General features: G+C 26.9%; 1 protein-coding gene across 1 annotated transcript in view; it reads left to right on the forward strand.

Annotated features, from left to right (window-relative positions):
* g (adaptor-related protein complex 3, delta 1 subunit-like garnet) overlaps positions 1-20,088 on the forward strand; it is a 107,051-nt gene that overhangs the window by 15,724 nt on the left and 71,239 nt on the right. The window contains exons 3-7 of the mRNA XM_067284122.1: positions 5,432-5,512; positions 9,689-9,769; positions 10,389-10,496; positions 11,114-11,243; positions 17,334-17,473. Coding sequence (XP_067140223.1) covers positions 5,432-5,512; positions 9,689-9,769; positions 10,389-10,496; positions 11,114-11,243; positions 17,334-17,473 — 540 coding nt within the window. The remainder of the gene's footprint in view (positions 1-5,431; positions 5,513-9,688; positions 9,770-10,388; positions 10,497-11,113; positions 11,244-17,333; positions 17,474-20,088) is intronic.

Here is a 20,088-nt window from a genome sequence, read left to right on the forward strand (position 1 = left end):
TGTACAAACAAAATAAATATATTGAAAAATATAAAAACAAAAAAATTATACTTTAGAAGTTAATCTAGTATCAAAAACGTTTGATTCAGCATGACACAGTCCAACTGGAAAGCTTTCGGTTAACCGATGTTTCGGTTGATCGGCTTTTGCATAAACAACGCTCTACTGTAATTTAAAACTGACTGATAGTTAATTAAAATTAGAAAAAAATATTTCATAGAAAAAGATATATTTTAGTAAAAAACCTTAATCTTTTTGTATATTTTCTATGGCACTTTTTGTATAATTTGCTGTGTTACTATGATGTCATTTTCAGGTTATCAGGTTATTTATCATACTTAAATTTAAAAATTAAACTCTTTTCTTTTTTCTGAAAATACTTTGAAATTTGAGTTTTTTGAAAATATTCAATTCATTTAATCATGATCAGCTAAAACATTATGATAGTCTCTGCAGTTATAGTCAACACTCATTAAGACATCTTCTGATATGCCAACACACTCAACATCTGCCAAAAAAAACTGGAAAAATGGATCTTTGCAATGTCAAAAAGATAGGGCTACCTTGGTAAGCCACAAATCATCAATTTAAGTTCCTGCCCAAATATCCTGTTTAACATTACTTATTTGTTATCCTATCTAAAAAGTTTTTCTGTCAAAATTTAAAATAAGTGTTTCTATAATTAAGTGGTTGGTTATGTACAGTTCATGTATAGTGCAGCTAAAGGACATTCTTATTTAACTGTTTCCAATCATCTCTCATCTGGACTAATGGGTCACTAAGTCTCAATCTATGGAATATTCACATTTGTATGGATAGTTTCACATGTACACTCTTCACAAATTTGACTTATTTTTGGAAATTTATAAGGCAAAAGGTGATGTATTTGTAAACTCATGTATACAATACTGCATAATAATTAAAACTAGTCAGAGACAGTTCACAAGCCCATTGTGTGTAATTTTGTAGTGAAGCTTTATTGTTTTCCTTGGGCAGAATGCACAGAAATATTGTTTTTAGATTTGATTAATGAGAAATAATGCATTGCTCAAAACAATATTCTAGGATTTACATACATTTCAGTTGGCTTAATAATAGTAGTAATAATTTTTTATTATTATCTTCTTTATTAATAGTAATAATATAAAATAACAAGTTTTTATGAAATCCAGTTATCTTCAAAAATAATGCAGATTATTGATAACTGATAATTTATATCATATGGTATATATATTTTATCACTATCAAATGTATAAATAATCAATTTTCTGTTATCAATATAGAAAAATATATGTTTAAAAAATATGACAGAACTTTAAACTTCATAAAACTCTTACTTTTAAACTGGTTAACTGTCTTCAGATGTACAGTACAGTACATATTAATGAAATGTCTACATGTCATCCCAGTTATTCTTAATAACACTATCATATGGATCCATTCCAGAAAGAAGTGTTTGTGTTGTAAAAGTTTGAAACAAAAATAGTCAAATAAGATGGAATGTTTAACCAAAAAATTTATAATTAAAAGTTTATTTTTTTAAACTATGAAATTACTTTGTTCAAATCACAAAATTTATTTGAGGAAATGTTTTTATTAGTATGTCTCATACTGAGATTATTAACATTATTAAAAAAAATAATAATGGAACTGGGAATAATGAAATTTTCATCAAAAATGTTTTGCTTAAAAAATATTTTTAATGAAATTAACTCAATTTTTTTTTTAATTTTATGATAAAAAATAATGCTAAGATAGTGTTAAATTTTTTTATGTAATAAATTTAAAAAATTACAATATTTAATATTGAAATTACTTCTGCTTATCAAAAATGGGGCTAAACTATGTTGCTGAAGACAAGAAAACTAAGACAATATCTATTACTGTAGATATGCTAATGATAAATATGTATATCTATTACTATGAGTGATCTCAGTTTGAGTTTGGGTCAGATCTTTAGAACTTTTCTTGGGTGATCTTATCAAGATATGTTAGACACCATTCCTCATCACCTAACTGTCCTGTTACAGGTGGTCTGGCTAAACATATAATGGGTATAAATACTCAATACTCATAAGATGGAAATGAAATAATCTTAAAAATTATTACATGACGAAAACAATATATAAAGATATTAAAGTAGCATAAAAATGAAATTAAAGTATAGCAAATTTGCTCTCAAAACAAGATAAAATTAACTTTAATTTATCAAATGATGTCATAACATGTTATATGAAATATGTATTGTAAATGTAAATAATATGTAGTAATTATTGAAATATTGTAGTACACTGCAAACTAATGTCAAAACAAGTTTAAATTTAATATTTGAGACCAAAGCTGTATTATGAAGTACAGTTGAGAGTCGTTAATCCGAATCAATTGGGGACTGGGGTTGTTCAGATTAGTGATTTGTTCGGATAACCGATTATGTACGAAAAAATATATTAACCTGTCTAATGTTCAAATTTTTCTCCGTTGCATGTCGCTTCATGTTGAATTTTCGTCGATTTTAAGTCTAACGAAAATTTTTATAATAATAATGAAGGCTGTTGTATCGTTAAAAATTATTTCTTTATTTTGTACAAACAAAATAAATATATTGAAGAATATAAAAACATGAAAATTATACTTTAGAAGTAAATCTAGTATCAAAAACGTTTGATTCAGCACGACACAGTCCGACTGAAAATCGTTCGGATAACCGGCGATTTGGATTACCGGGGTTCGGATTAACGACTCTCTACTGTATTTAGAATTACATTATTATATTAAAATCACAAATACAAACTTACGTCTAAAAATGCTGTTTGAGAGATTCCTGAATTTAAAGTGAAATTTTTAATATGCGTAATAAGTGACATTCTTGAAATGATTAACTTTGAAAATTTCTTTATTTTATATAATAAAAATATTAAAATAATTTTTTACATTGAAAATCATTATAATATTTTAAGTTACAAAAAAATAAAAACAAATGAGATACAACTAAAACTTCATATTAGAAAGTACTGAATTGTGAACTACTCTTTCAAGTGAACTTTTCTGTGGAATTCAATTTTCAAGATGATGAAATTTTCTGTGGAATGTTGAAAATACATCTTTTTACTTTTAAAGTTGCTCATACTTAACAAAGTTTAATTTATATAGCCTATAATAAACATTTAAAAGCAGGATAAATAAAAAAATTTTTAGTTTTAGTATTTTTAAATGTTAAAATTAGTTAAAATGCTAGTTTGTTTTTGAAATGCTTGTCAGCCAGACATTATGAATACAGTACAATATCTGAATTGTACTGCAATCATAGTACAGTATTATGGAAATTGAATCATCTATATCGGGATAATTTTGAATAACTTTGTTTAATAAACTAATAAACACAGCTTGTCACATTTTAATCAGAATTAGTTTAATTATTAAGTTATTTTGTTTTGATTGATTTGTTAATTTTTTGTAATTTTTGTGAATTTATATGACTAAATATAATTGGTTTATACACCTTAGAAAGGATTTGTATTTTGTATCAAATAAAACAAAATAATTGGTTTGCACATCTTTGGAAAACTAAGGCTTATGGAATAAGAGATATGAGTATTATCTACATTCCTAGTGATAGTCCTAATATCAAAACTTTATTTTTTGATCTATAATCGATATTGATATATGGTAGAAAATCTATCAGTAGTTCAATATATCAGTTAAAAATTTAAATGTAATAAATGTTTTCTGTTCCTGACAGTCAACTTTTCTCATTGAAAACTTTAGCAATGTTAAATAAATGATAATAAAACAATAAATAATACATAAACAATGATTTATTTACAATACAGAATGAAAACAACAGAGAAATATATGTTGTAGATATCCTCAATGTTTAAGTATACAGCCATTAAAAAATTCTTCTACTAGGCAACAAGAGAGAAAAGGCTAGAATTTACACTAAGAAGAAAACATAATTTCTTCTCTGGATTTAGTGAAATAACCTAAATTGGCAATGCGAATTGGAAGTGTGCAGAATGAAAAACATGAATGTGCATGATTGGCATCATGTTTGATGTAATAACTTTTATAGTCCAGATAGATTTTTTTTATATATCATGTTAAAAAATTCATGAAGTGGGAACTACCTGTATATAAATTTTTCTTTATGTGAACTTAACTGTTGGATTCTGGAATTTTATAATAATAATAAAAAAAAATTAATATTTGGCTATTTCTTGTGTATTTAATTATTACAGTTGGCTATTTTAGGTTACTGTCTTTAACAAATTTGATTGCAACCATAATTCACCATCTAGTCATACTACTTATAAGAATATGTTTATATTCAGAAATAACCAACAATCGCCTTAAATATCAGGCTATAATCTGGCTAATTAAATGATTGATATAAAGTAATTTGTCACTAGAGGTAACATTAGGCACCATCTCTTAACTAAATTAATAATAATAATTTAAATAAATTTAGAACCTTCTGGAATAAAAGAACTAACCTGGGACAGGGCTTGAACCTGCAACCTCCGCTTGCCATGCAGTGCGCTTGCCAGTTACGCCATAGGTCAGTTCTTTTATTCCAGAAGGTTCTAAATTTATTTATTTAATTTATGTAAATTATAATTATTAATTTAGTTAAGAAATGGCACCTAACGTCTACCTCTAGTGACAAATTATATCAATTGTTTAATTAGCCAAATTATAGCCCAATATTTAAGGCGATCATTGGTTATTTCTGAATATGCATCGGGCTTTGAGTTGTTTATTATGTTTATATTTAGTGTTATATAAGACTGAACAACTATATTTATGTATGCGTTCTGGTTAATTTCTGCATATTTACTCAATTAAATGCAGAAATCATTGCATTTGATATATTGCATGAAAACTGTCAATTATTGATAGTATTGAAATAAAAATACTATCAATTGCAAGAATTGAGTATATTGAGACAAAAGTGTTGATAGTCAATAGTATTGATATATATCACCCATCACGATGGAACAGTGATATACAGTATAAATAAATATTGGCTATAAATAATATAGTTCTTGTACAAATAAAAGTTGTTAAAATATTATATTTGCTTGTATATATTGCTTAGCATAAAAGTGATATAATTTTCTTCCTTATATATCAATAAAATTATGTAGATATTTAATAAATTAAATATTAATAAAAATGTTGAAATTTATCAGATGATAGACACAACTTGTAATTAATAATAAATATGAAATTACTTTTCATAGTTTATTTGATTGAACATTTAAATTTACACTTCTGAATAGGTTAAATGTCATGTATTATTCTAAGACTTATAACTTTATTTGAAAGAACATAATGACAATTTTGTCAAAAACAAATGAATACTGTTTGAGAATTTGCATATAAAAAGTTTTATAAAATATTAATTATAATTTTATTCATGTTTTTTTAGCTGCAAATGCTGGGCTATGACATCTCATGGGCAGCTTTTAATATTATAGAAGTGATGAGTTCAACAAAATTTACATTTAAGGTAAGAATGTTTTTAGTATAAATTTTAAGTTTTTAAAGTATGTTAAACATTGATATAAATATCTCGTGCAATGAAAATTTTATGAACAAATAAACAAAAAATGTAAAATTTTATAAATTATTTATGATTATATTGTTTGTTATATAATTTATATGAAATAGTTTATTTTAAAAAATATGTTAAAAATGATAATTTCTCTCAATATAATATTTTATTGTGCAGAATTTAGAAGAATTTATTGGTTAAAAGATGAATTAAGTAAAAGATATATTTACAATATATTCATAAAGAATAGGTTATAGTAATTATTATGTAATTTTCAGTATATATATATATATATATATATTTTTTTTTATTCTTTATAAATAGTTTAAATTCAGTGAACAAACTCCTCTTTAAACTGAAATTAGTTTTAATTGTCTATAATTATTTAGATATGTAGAAACTATCATTTTGTTGTCAATATCTATAATATGCAATCTCTAAAACTTATGGATTTAAACAAATTCTTTAAAAATCTGGATGTTTAGTTATGCAATAGTTTGCTTTGTTTTTTTCATTGGTAACTTTGTTTTTGATAGTAATTAAATTTGTAAATAGTCTACAATGAAATAATGTCAATATACTGTATATACAGTAGAGTCCCATATGCGCAAATAAAGCAAGCAAGAACTCTTGAATTTTGTCGATCAGAGGTATATGTTTTTTTTCAACTTATAGGCCAAGGTTTAAACTTCCATAAATTGTGTGATAATGCAGGTTTCGATAATGCGATTTCCTATAATGCATAATGAATCCCCCGCATTGTACGTGACTCTACTGTACTAAACTTCTTGAAAATTTCATTTATTTTTTTCTTTAGCTCATTAGACATTTTCAGTAAATAATAAATGATTAGAATGTAATTTTTATAATAAATTAACATCATCAAATTTACAAAATTAGGAAAATCTCTAATTTAAACAGATTTTGCTGGAAAAATGAAGGTGTTAATTTATAATGTTATATACACACTTTTGTTGAATCCTAATATCTAGATAAATTAGAAGTATAAAGAAAAAAGGAACACAGTTATGTTTAATATGGGATTTTTACAAAATGGTATTTTGCAATGCCCCAAATAAAATGCTTTAAAAATAAAATATTTTTGATTACTGTAATTTCCTATATATAACTACTATAATATGGGTTGTGTTTCAAAGTCAATTTGAAAGCAGATACTAGTTATGCATTCTAGCAATTTTTGCAGGTTATACACAGGAGATTATTGTAATTACCAAAGCAACTGAAAACATAAGATATTGTTTCTGGCTGATTAAGTTATTAACTGAAACTTGGATTATAAATGATTTGTTCTATAACACAACTATCTTCAATAACTACACAACAATAATGGTTCCAATAAAAAATTATTGATTCTTAGCCTGTCTGCAGATCCAGGGATCCACAAGACTTATTCAGGAGGTCCTCAAATACTGCATGATTTTTTTTTGCCAGTTTTACAAAAATTAATCCAACAAGAAATAAATAAATAAAACAAACAAACAACACATCCATGATTTGAATGTATAAAAGATTTTTCAGTTCTAGTTTATTTTAAAAGTAAATATAGAAATATTCTTTTTTTGAAAAATGTTTAATCAAAACTTGAAATTAACTTGTCTGGTACTCAAGTTTTTTAAGTTTGGTGTTAGGATGCAGTGCGAATTTTTATGTTAATTTAAAAATAAATAAAATTGGTGTTGAAACTCATTAAGGGTAGTATTTTTCACAAATTATTTTCACATTACCAACAATACCAAATTTCTAAAATGAAATATTTAATTAAATGCTTTCACTTGTTTGAAATTTTGGGGGATGACATACATCAAAACCTGTTATTTTTAATTAGATCAGTTTCTGCCAATAGAATGATTGGATTGGAAGGTGTATATACATTGTTACACTGTTTCAATTTGGTATAAGACTTCAGAGACTGTTAGACTTTAGAACTGTCATCAGAACTGTTAGACAGAGACTTCAGAACTGTCATCAAAATAGTACTTAACCTCTTTGCTTTTATCTCTCTCTTATGTTTGCTGAAAGACTTAGATGTGGATCTAGTAGTGGCTCCAATGTTAACTATGATAGGATGATTTCTTTTGCTGATGAGTGTGTTATAACTTATAAACACCAGATTTATGAGCTCTATGATGGCTTTTCTTTTCCGCTAGACTTATTACACCATCAGAAACAGGATAGGCTTTAGAAACTCACATTTTATTTCATAAGATATGCATTTTGGACTTTGAGTCCCTTATCAACTCTTTGTGATGTAAATGGTTGTGAGAACCACAGAAATGGTGATGATTGATAAAATATGGATGACAATTATTAATCTACAGGTATTTGATTAGATATGATGGTACGATACATAAAGTAGTGTTAGCAGTGAGAGGCAAACAATAAACATAATAAAGACCATAACATTTAAAACTGTGACATTGCAAACTATTTTACCATTAAAACAGAATAATGAAGTTAAAAAGATCTGTTCACCATTAAAACAATAAGACTATAAACTTATTTACAGTAGAATCGTAACATGATGAAATGATTCACAGAAAACCTATCTTGTGAACACAGAGGGAGCTTAGTTTGTGAATATGAGACATTTTTAATTTTGTTATGTAAAGAATGAAATTTGGAACCAGTAAAACTACTATTAATTAATAAACCCTTGATGCTATGAAGTTCTTGGTGTAGAACAGTGCAAATAAGCGCTTCTAAATATATTAGATAATAGCTGAATTTCTGTATAGACAATACTAAAAAGAATTTCTTATTGGTAAATCTGGTAATGAATTAAATTTCCTGTTAAGTCAAAAAAAAACAAGTTGTTGTTCGTAGAGATGTTAAAGAAAGGGGAGATCCACATGATTCTTCTAGTGTGAACTTAATATAACTAGACAAAAATAGAATGTATAGAACAAATTTTTTATTTTAAATGCTTGTACTTTTTTTTTTGAGTTCTATTTATATTTCCAACTTGTCTCAATAAATATTTTGAAGTTTAACATCTGCTTTTTACTTGAGTTTGTCATTCAAATAATAGTTTAAGCTTGTTAGTTTTATTATTATTCAAATATATGCATATATATTCAAATAAACTGAGTTGGCATATCCTATGATTTGATGTATAGTATTTCTTAATGTTGTTACAGCAATTACTTAATTTAGCTCAGATTTTGTTTTTGTTTTTTCTTATATACTTTATTATATTTGTTTGGAAATGTTTAAATTTTAATATTGTGAAAAATTATGGTATATATTTTATTATGGTATGTTCACTTGAAAAAGTTTTTTAATACAGCTATAAGTGCTTGTAATATAGTGAAGTTACATCACCATTTTTTATAGGAATAATTTTATATATAGGGGCATTGATGCTATTATATTTTAGAGATGATAAATTATAAGTCGAGGAGATAGAGGAATAGGGATTCTATCTCAAGTGGGATCGGACCTAATGAAAAGTTTACTCATGGGAATTTTTATGAAACAAATATAAAAAAGATATATAAGAACAAATATTATTATCCATAAAATAAATATTACTTTATAAAATATTATTATTTACAGATTTTTTAAAGAACTTACCCTATCTTTAAAATAGGGGTTTTTGCTTTTTACAAGTGCCTGCAAAAGTTCTTTCTGCCAGCTTCTTTTTCTTTTTGTATAAAAAAATTTTTATAAAATTAATTTTTGTTTTTTGTTAGATTTGAGAATTCTGAGTTTAAAAAAGTGTGCGTTTTATTTTAAAAAAAATGTTTACTTTTAGAGTTAAAATTTATAATTTTAAAATTTTATTACACGTTTTTGAGTTATCTTGTATTGTCTATGAAATTATACTCAATGGATATATTTTATAGACTTAGACTTAATTTTGAATATAAAATAGATATGAAAATAATTTTATATAAATTATTGAGACCAAGTCAATCTGGAATTTATTAAAATAGTTTGTTCTGTTGCTTTAGAAGTCTCCACTGAAAATTATGTAATAAATTTATTAATTTATAGTCTTAAAATAGTCTACAAAAATTTGATAATATTTGATTATTAAAAGTTTAAAGATAAATTATTATAATTTTTATAAGTGAAATAATCAATTATGCATTTTTGTTTTTAATGTAGAGAGTTGGTTATCTTGCTGCTTCTCAGAGTTTCTATGAAGAGACCGATGTTCTTATGTTAACTACAAACATGATAAGAAAAGTATGATTGTAATAATTAAAATAGAAATATTAATAATAAATAACATTAATTATAAATGTAAAATAAAATGTTTGTATATTATAATAAATAAATATTATATTATATAATATAATATTTATTTATTATTATATACCTGATATTGCTAAAATATCAGGCTTCAGAAGGTAAAATATATGTAAAATAAAACAACTTAATAGAATGTTCAAGAACTTTATTTTAAAAAATTTTTCATTTGTAAGCTTTTTAATACAATTTTGTATGATTTCTGATGAAATTGTAATTGTAATAACAAATAATCAATTACAATTTTATCAGAAATTAAATGGAATTGCATGAAAAAGTTTACAAATGGAATAATTTTTTCTGTTCTATTTATGTTCTTTTAGACAGTAAATTTAAAAATTAAGTAACCCCAGATTAACTTTTTATTCATATTATTGAAGTCCATGGTTACTTATAATTATAATGATAATGCTTGCAAAAATTTAATTTTATTTGTTTATTAAGGAAAAAAATAACATTAAATTATTTTTTATTTTAAATTCCAAATATCAATCACAATTTCTTCAAAAGTATTACTTTTATTGTTAATTATTAGCATAAATTTTATTTTCTTTAGGATCTAAACAGTCAAAATATGTATGATGCAGGAACTGCCATGAGTGGTCTATCTTGTTTTGTAACTCCAGATTTAGCCAGAGATTTAGCAAATGATGTCATGACATTGGTAAGTATTTTGATTTTTATATTATTTAAATCCATAAATATAAATTATTTAAATATTTTACTTTTAACTTTTTAATAATCAATTTATAAAATTATAATTGATCTTGAACTTGTAATGCAATATAAATAAAATTTATGACTGTTTTTAATTAGACAATGACTTTTTTTAATGAAGTTTATTAAATTCTAATATCTTACATTTTAATATTTTATTTCAAAACTTTTTATTTTATAATTAAATGAATTTAATACTTCTAATTTTTTAAACAAGAAATTTGCTTTTTTTTAAACATTTAACATTTTTAGGAGTCAATGTTATATAACATTTTTGTTTTATGATATGAGAATTAATTATTTAATAATTTTTTAATATTTTGTTTCAAAAATACTTAATCTCTGTAAAATTCCTTCTATTACACTATATTATATTTCATCTTAATTAAGATGAAATATAAATTTCTTTGTAATTAATTCTGTTTTATTTATTATTGAAAGAATATTTTATGAAAAAATGTTATAAAGTTTCTGATATATTATATTGCTGGAATATATTCTGATATTTCTTGATGAAATTTTTACTTTAAGTCAATGTTTTATATATTATTTTTTTTTAACTAGCTTACATCAACCAAGCCCTATTTGAGAAAAAAAGCAGTTCTGTTAATGTACAAGATATTTCTTCAATTTCCTGAAGCTCTACGGCCTGCATTTCCACGTTTAAAAGAAAAACTTGAAGATCCTGATCCAGGTAAATAAGTATTATGAATTTTTTTTTATATCAGCTAGAAAACAAAATTGTCAAAATTGTCAAAAAAAAAAAAATTCAAACCATGAAAATTATTTTTTAAGTACATTTCAATACATTATATTACCATTTTAATATATTTTTGGGTTAATGTTACCCTAGGATCCAAAATGGTGGCCGGGGAAATTTTTCCCTACTTCGGAGACTGCGACGGGGAAAAAATTTTCCCCTGCATTCAAGATGGCCGCGGTTCCGTCCACCATCTTGAATTTCTCTGCAGACTCCGCGGATTTTTCAACCGAAATAAACAATAAAAAACAACAAAAAGAGGAGTTTTTTACTCACTTTTCGATTGTTCGATATTCTGAGTATGATCTCCTCTTTGGGGGTTGACGAAATTTTTCGAATGGTTGACTGTTCTATGTTCGACGTCTACTCCTTCTATGTCGTCAATGTGCATATATCCTTTCCATTCGTCCGTTATTATCGTACTGCCGGAATTCACGTATTTACAAACGATCCAATTCACTGTGTTTTCTGATCTGTCATTCACCTGACATATGAAGCATTTCTTATCTTCATCGCAATGAATGCAAACGGACTCGGTCGGCTGTATGCCTAATTTTACAGCAAAATTTGATGCGTTATCGATACGGGGAGGCAAACCTAGCTCCGAAAAGTCGTCTTCCATTAACTTGTAGAAATCACGGGAAGTGCATCTCGACCAAAATTCGTCGTTGCAACTCAAATCGGCAAAACTAGTCATTATCGAACAATTGGCAATAAACTAAACGCGGGGAGGTAAGGAGAGGAAAAAAACACGGTCTTTCCTTAATTTCTGATTACTTGGTTCTCTAACTTTTAGGATTAAATTGTAATAAAAGAAATAACAATACTTACTAATACTGGAGGAATTAATAATAATAAATATTCACCGATAGCAATTTGTGTGCAAATGTAATATCGTTACGAAAAAAAAAACGCAGCAATTAATCCAATACGCAATTCGTCGCAACACAGCAGTAAACGATTCCAACAAGAAACTAGTCGATTTGCATAAAATTGCTCAGAAATGAACAGAAATCACATCGCAGATCATGCATTTGCATATTCGTTCGTAACACCCCTACGAATTTCCCGCCGATTTTACTCTCGCACGACGTCACGAAAAGGCTCCCTCTACCGTCGCAAATTTACACACTACCGTCTCCGTTTCGAGGTTACAGGATACTCGGCAACGTCGAACGCAGGGTAGAAACCGAACGGGGAAAAAATCCCCACGTCGTCGACGTCTCGACTCTAGGGAAAAATTTTTTCCCGTCGCAGTCTCCGAAGTAGGAAAAAATTTCCCCGGCCGCCATTTTGGATCCTAAGGTAACATTAATCTATTTTTGCAAAAGTATTCAGGTTTTAAATTAATATAAAGCTTTTAAATTAAAACAAAAAGTTTTAATTATTTGAAGACATAGTCCTTCCCAAAAAGAGGAACCACCATTTATTAACTTTGTGTTCCAGACAATACATTCTTGGCAACTGACCTTTCTTTTTAGGCTACTGGCCACCAAAAAGTCCTTTAAAAACACAAGAATACATCCAATTAAAAATATAAACATTTTTAAAAACAGGAACTGATGATGTATGGATGTCTTCTGTTCTCCATCATACCTTCTTGGGGTTATTTCAGCTTTATCTACAATGAAATAGGCACTGGTAAAATGTAGATGAGGAAAGCTGCTCCCTGGTGACGATACTTTAAAAATTGTTTTGTAACTTTTTTTAAACTACAATGCATGCAAAGTAAAATTTTAAGCATATAAAAAATATAACTTTAATAAGCTGATTTATAAATTACAGTTATAGATCAATTTGGCATACCATTCACAAATGAATAAATTGATAATAGGCATGAATACACTCAGAAATGGGAAAGCAGCTGGTTGGATGATATCTGTACTGAAAAATAAAATGTTTTGGCCCAGGAACACAAAAATGGCTCCTCAAACCATAAAATAACCAAGATAGACCACAAAGCACATGTGATTGTCGTCATAAAACCCAATTAAGAGCTTACCAACCAAAAAACTTTAGACTGATCTCTCTTCTATGTCATCTATATAAATTGTATGAATGACTAATTCTAAACTGCTCTACAAAAAACAGTGGAACCAAAGCTCATTTCCCCTCATTCCCCAACAATCAGGTTTTCAACCAGGAAAATCATATATTGGACAGAGCCTTGATCTTACTCAACATATTGAAGAGGGATATGAGAGAGGGCTGATAACTGGAGTTGCTTATGGCACAGTTAACCACCATATTCTACTAAAGATGATTTATGAAATGACAGATTAAAACTTGATAAACATTATAAGATCATTATTAACAAAGAGGAGATTCTTTGTTGAACTAAGTAGGAAAAAAGTAGGTGGTAAATTTCAAAGAATAGATTTTTACAAGTGTTCTTGTCCCATCACCGTTTGATGTATACACTAATGATTAACTAATAACACCTAATACAAACAGATACATATAAGTAGATGACCTTGCAGTTGCAACCCAAAAGAGAACATATAAAGATATTGAAGAGATATTAGAACACAGAACATTAACATAAGAACTAAACAATCTAACTGAATTTAAGTAGAAAATAAAAAAAAATCCAGATAAAACGAAGTATGTGCTTTCCATTCACAAAACTGAGAGGCAAAGAGAGAATTAATGATTACATGGAATGGATCCAAGCTACAATGTATACAACCCTGTTTACCTTGGGTTTCTCTAGCTAGGAACTTTCATTTAATGAACAAGTGAATATAACTAAACAAAAAGTTAACACACACAACAAAATCCTTTGCAAACTGGCAGGGTAAAAGTAGGGAGCCTGTTCCCAACATTAAGAGAAGCTGGACTAGCATTAAGCTACTCTGCTGCTAAATATGTTTGTTCTCAGTTGGGAGCCAACTAATCCACGTCAAACATATTGACAAAGTTCTGGATGAAAGCTGCCATTGTATAATAGGTTGCTTGAAACCAAGACTAACAGAATACCTGTACATTATTGCTGGTATTGCTCAACTCAACATTCAAAAAGTAGTAATAATAATCAGTGAACAGATAAAACAACTATATGATGCCATGCATTCCCTCTATGATCATATTGCTCCAAACAACAGCTTAAATTAAAAGTTATATGAAAACTGCAACTCTGCTTGCTCAACCACAAGAAAAGACAAGACTTGTCCTCTGATGTGAACAGTCAAAGGATAAAAATAAGACTGCATAAATATCCAACCCAAAGAACAACTACTGCTTAGTTATGGTACAGACTGGACCACGTGGCAAATTCCAAGTTGTTTTTGCACTGGAGTTGGAAAAAGTAAATTTAAAAGAACAGATATATCACTGACTCTGAATCATATGACTAGAGAATGCCAAACCCTGGATCACCTAAGAATACCTGTGCTTTGATTGCATCAAATCTCACTTGACTGAGGCAACAGACAACAATATTGTGCCATACAGAGTGCACAATATTGGAAAGAAATCTAATTCTTGGTGAATGGACACAAAAATCATATAAAACAAAATACTTATGGAAATTAGTATATATCAAATGTAAACAAAATGTTCATGTTTAAGGCAGACTCGGGAAAAAAATGACAGAAGGGACGTCATATAAATAATTATTTTAAGGAAGATGGTTTTTTTGCTGTTTATACAGTGGTGCCTCATGCTTCAAATTTAATTCATTCCAGGGAGCTGTTTGAACTCTGAATCATTTGAAGTCTAAATCAGTTTTTCTCATTAGAAATAATGGAAAATGAAGTAATCCATTCCCTAATCCCAAACAATACCCATTACAATACAGCAAATGCACATGATTTAAAGCAAGAATAACACAATTATATGTCCTGATAATAAATTAAAACATGAAAACAAAAAATAAAATATGTAAATACCATATAATAAAATGAAAATTGCAATTACTAGTTGCACATGTTGACTTTGCATCTTAAACATGGCCACCAGATATGCCACATGTGTACCACTTTTGTGCTTTGTGATAAGTTCCTTTTTCATCTGTCATCAGCCTTCCTCTTGTTTCTTGTTCTATACACTTCTCTAATGCCATGGTTATATTGGATTGAACAATGTTTTATGTGTGTTAACAGGTCTCATTACTTAACATAGATGTGTGATTTAATTACAACAGTTGTAAAATTTAACACATTATTGCTAATTTGAGATTGTATTCTTTGTTTACAAGCTTAATTTACTCTTTGAGCGCAGTTTTTCACTGCATGTTTAGTTTAAACTTTAAAGCATCATTCAAACTCTGAAGTGTTCAAAGTATGAGATATCACAATATCTCCATATGGACCAATTACTAATTTTTAAAAAAAATTATTTAAAAAGTGTTTGAAGTAAGGTCATATAAAAGTATTTGTAAGCATATTAAATGATTGGTTTATATTCTCAAAACAAAAAAAAAATGATGGGGATGTATGCTTGGTGTCCATGCCCTAAATTTATGCCTGCATTTAACTAGCAAGAAAACACTAAGAATGCTTCTTGCTGATAAGGATAATTATTTAAATGAACTGACTCAAAGAGGTGGCAAGTATAATCAAGGTGGAGCATTAGTGAAGCCTCTTCTATGAGGCTTACAGAATTGTGTTCATTTTCAAAATCTACTTGATCGATTTTGATTAAACTTGGCCATTTTCCATTAATTGTGATGAGGAATCCAAAAATGTAATGAAGGTGCATTCAAATGTAAAAAATGGGATTGAGGATTGAGGGATTTTTGATGTACAGAGGGGTTAAACTGACATTGTCCATGCTCTCTGATGTGACTGAATGCACCTAATGGAATTTATGCCTAGAGGTGAAAAATAAAAAAGCATTGCATGCACCTGATGGAAAATAGGCATGAGAAATGGACAAAACACAAGAACGAAGCAATCGCCTCTCTATTTCGCAAGTGCTAGAATCGTGTTTCCCATGACTGGCATATATGAGGATTGTCTCTTTTATGGCAGCAAGTGCAAAGTTCATCTGTCCTCATCTGTCAGGTATAAGGATCACCTCTTCTGTGCCTAACAAGTGAAGGGATTGCTTCTTTCTTTCCAGCTCCACCTCAGTTCTATCATCATACGACAAAGTCATATGATGTTCTAGTAAATATGTATTGTTTGCGACTGTTTCATTGCACTTGGTTTACAATCATATTAAACATATAATAATAATAATGTACTGTGTTTAAGAGAAATACAAATTGACATATAAAATAACAAGTAATATATTTATTGCAGTTATTGAATAGTTTCATTAGTTTTTTTTAATAAAATTTTAATCATTGTCTATGATACAATATTTATTTTTCTAAAATTAAAAATTATAATAAATTTAACACTTTTCTGTTTCAGATTTGTAATTTAATTTTAAAAAGTCTCAGGTCTTTAACTGTTTTTCCTGAGACTCAAGAGAAGAAAAATTTGAAATTTTCCAGAAATTTCTGGGTCAGAAAGTCTAATTCGAAACAATACTTATATCATTTAGATTAAAACATTTGTTTTATATTCATGAAACATTAAGATAGATACATTATAAGCCACTTATCTGCAAAATTGAACAACAGTATCTTAATGACATATTCTTTTAAATATAAAGTACACCTACTCTATTTATACAAATTAAAAACAATAACATCAATGATTTAAAGGAGTAAAATAAGAATAAACAAAAAATTTTTACAAGTGTTTTTGAGCTGAAGTTCATGAATATTTTACCTCTTATTAAATTATTATAGATTTATTGTAATGTTTGAATCATGTAATAGTAAAACCTATTTCAAAATTAATAAGTTTGAAATCCAGAAACAGATTTCTTCTATTTTCTTGTAAATATCTTTAAAGTCAAAATGAGAAAATTTTATAAGATTGTATGATAAAATAAAAACTTTTTTTATTTTTTCTTAAATACAGTAGTAGTAATATGAATTTTTAGTCAATATTTTAAATATTTTTATTATAAATAATTTGAATAATGTTAAACTATGGTTATGATAAATACATTTCAATTATCTTACAGGGGTACAATCAGCTGCAGTTAATGTAATTTGTGAACTTGCAAGAAAGAATCCAAAAAATTATCTATCTCTTGCTCCTGTATTCTTTAAATTAATGACAAGCTCAACAAATAACTGGATGCTTATAAAAATAATAAAATTGGTGAGATTTTTATAAATGTATATGAAATTTTGTTAAAAGTATAACATTATTGAAATATACATAATGCAGTCTTTAATATTTTATCACAAAAAAATTGGTTATTAAAAATTTTGAAATTACTTAATTGTAAACTATGGAGATTGAACATAAAAATATTAATTATAATTAAATTATAAATTAGTATATTTTTCCCTCTAGCATATTTTTTTTTTTTTTTACTGAATGATGATTTGCAAGTATTATGATAATCTCATGAGATGTCACATTCTGGAAAAATTTATAAATGTTATTAAAATTAATGGTTAATTTTATTATCTTAAATTATAAAACTGATATTTAGGACAGAGTTAAACAATTCATAATAAAAAATTAAACTAAAGTTATAGATATTATAGATACCAGCTTATTTCTTAAATGTCTTCAGTTTAGTTAAAATTACAGGCCAAATTCTGATGTAATGAATTCCACAAAAATAATTTTAATAATAATAAATAGTTTTTTTCTGTTTAAAAAATCTACTTAAAATATATTAACTCCTCAGTCACTGTCACATTCAATATGTTTATTCAGTGATTGCTTTTTTTGGCTTTGATGTATGTCATATGTTCTGTGTGAAAAATGCTTTAGAAATTTTTATTTTAATGTCTTTGGTGTGTTTGCTGTTGTTGTGTTTACTATTTCTTTAATATATTGCATTATATTGCAGAAATTATTCAGCTGTTTTTATGGGAAAATTTCATTTCATTTTGGAATCTAAAAGCATTTCTTTAACTTGTTTCTGACAGTTTTTCTTTCAAACAAATAAATAAAATTATTAATAAAATAAATAAAATATATATTTTATTCTTAGAAAAAACATGTAGGAGCTAGATTTTGCATATTTTCTTCAAAATTAATTTTGTCAAATATCAATGATAAAAAAATTGAGACTGAGAAGGGGTTAAACAGTTTTTGTTTTAATAAAATAAAAATTCAGTATAATTAACATTTATCACTGATAAAAATAAATAAAAAATCCCATTTGTGTATGAAAACAAACATTATTTTAAATTTATGTTTGCTATAGATAGATATTGGATTGGCTAAATATATATTGATTAAATTTAATGATTTTTGTGCTCTGAAAGATTTTTGAATTGTGCTTGGATTTTGCCTAAGGTTTCTCAAACAGGATCCTGATTGTTGTTTTAACCCGGGAAATTCTTTTCATCCCAGGAAATCCTGCAAATTTCTTAAAAGTTCACTTTTTTCTTATTTTGTGTTAAAGTTGAGGAAATTTTGCAAATAGAAAGTATAATTAACTCAAACTAGCAGAATACATTTGTATTTATTAATTTTTAAAATTTTTCTTGTTATGGCATGTCACAAATGCTCAATAATCAATACATAGCTTATTTGTGGCAGGACTTTGAAAATTCTTTACTTGTCAGAACCTGTAATATCTGGAATAATTGTGCTTATGCAGTCTTGATTTTTAATCATGCCCAGTTGCTTCAATAACTGTGTAATGTCAGGTTGTGCAAATTGAGTATGGATAGAAATGAGTACGAAGTGTGCAAGTATGAAGTTTTTCTTCGTAAACCTGATTATTAAAGCCAAACGAACTGCTGAATTATTGGGTTATAAGCTTGATGTTTCTATTAAAGCAGATGAGGTAAACAAATCAAGAATACTAGAGAGCAAAAGAATCTCTAAAACAAACTAGAAATCTTCCAGGCTACAGGTGAAAAAACACATAACATCTGTTTTCTGTTAAATGCATTAAACATGATTCCATTCACTTCAATTGAATCGGAAAGGGCATTCTTGGTAGCGGGACTTTTTATTAGTAAAATAAGAATCAAACTGAGGGATCGGAGTATTGATCATCTTTGCTTATTAAAATCTTATTATAAAAATTTACAATAATATTTTGTATTATGTTTTATTTAAATCATGAAAATTACCTTTTAAGTTCATTTTTTTTAATTTTCAACTCAGTTCAAAGCATTTCTATTGTTGTTGTATGTAGTTTCCAGCAAACTTTAATAAATTTTTTCTATTTGTGAAAATTTCTACATAATTCAAAGATAATTTTTAATATATATCTTACACAGCATTATTAATGTGATTTTGGAGATTGCAGAACGTATTAAATTACTTCAAAAATGAAAAATAATTATATTATTTGATTTCATGATATTTTGTTTATCTTAAAAATAATTCATTCTATCTTGGAAAACAGTTCACTTATATCCCAGGAAATGAGAAACCCTAATTTTGCCTAAAGTTCAACACAGAAATTTTTTACAAACAAATAAGTAATGAAATGCAGATTATTGAAAGGACAAAATTTAATCAGAGTTGTCCAGAAATTTGTTTGTCAAACAAAAAAAAGTGTTTTAATTATAATTTCATTGAGATGAAAACACTTTTCATCTAATCAATGATGGAATTTATAGTTATGCATAGTTCTTAACAAGCTTAAACTCTAGGAATTTTGCTGTAAGTATTGAAGACCAAGTCAGTCAATCAAAGTGCAAAAAGTCCTAAATTCTAATTCAATCATCTCATAATGCACCAAGCATATTGTTTTGGAAAACTTTTTCATGCAGAAATTTAGTGAAAGAGAAATG

The sequence above is a fragment of the Centruroides vittatus genome, unplaced genomic scaffold (assembly GCF_030686945.1).
Source record: "Centruroides vittatus isolate TY-2023 unplaced genomic scaffold, ASM3068694v2 scaffold_1152, whole genome shotgun sequence".
Lineage (NCBI taxonomy): Eukaryota > Metazoa > Arthropoda > Arachnida > Scorpiones > Buthidae > Centruroides > Centruroides vittatus.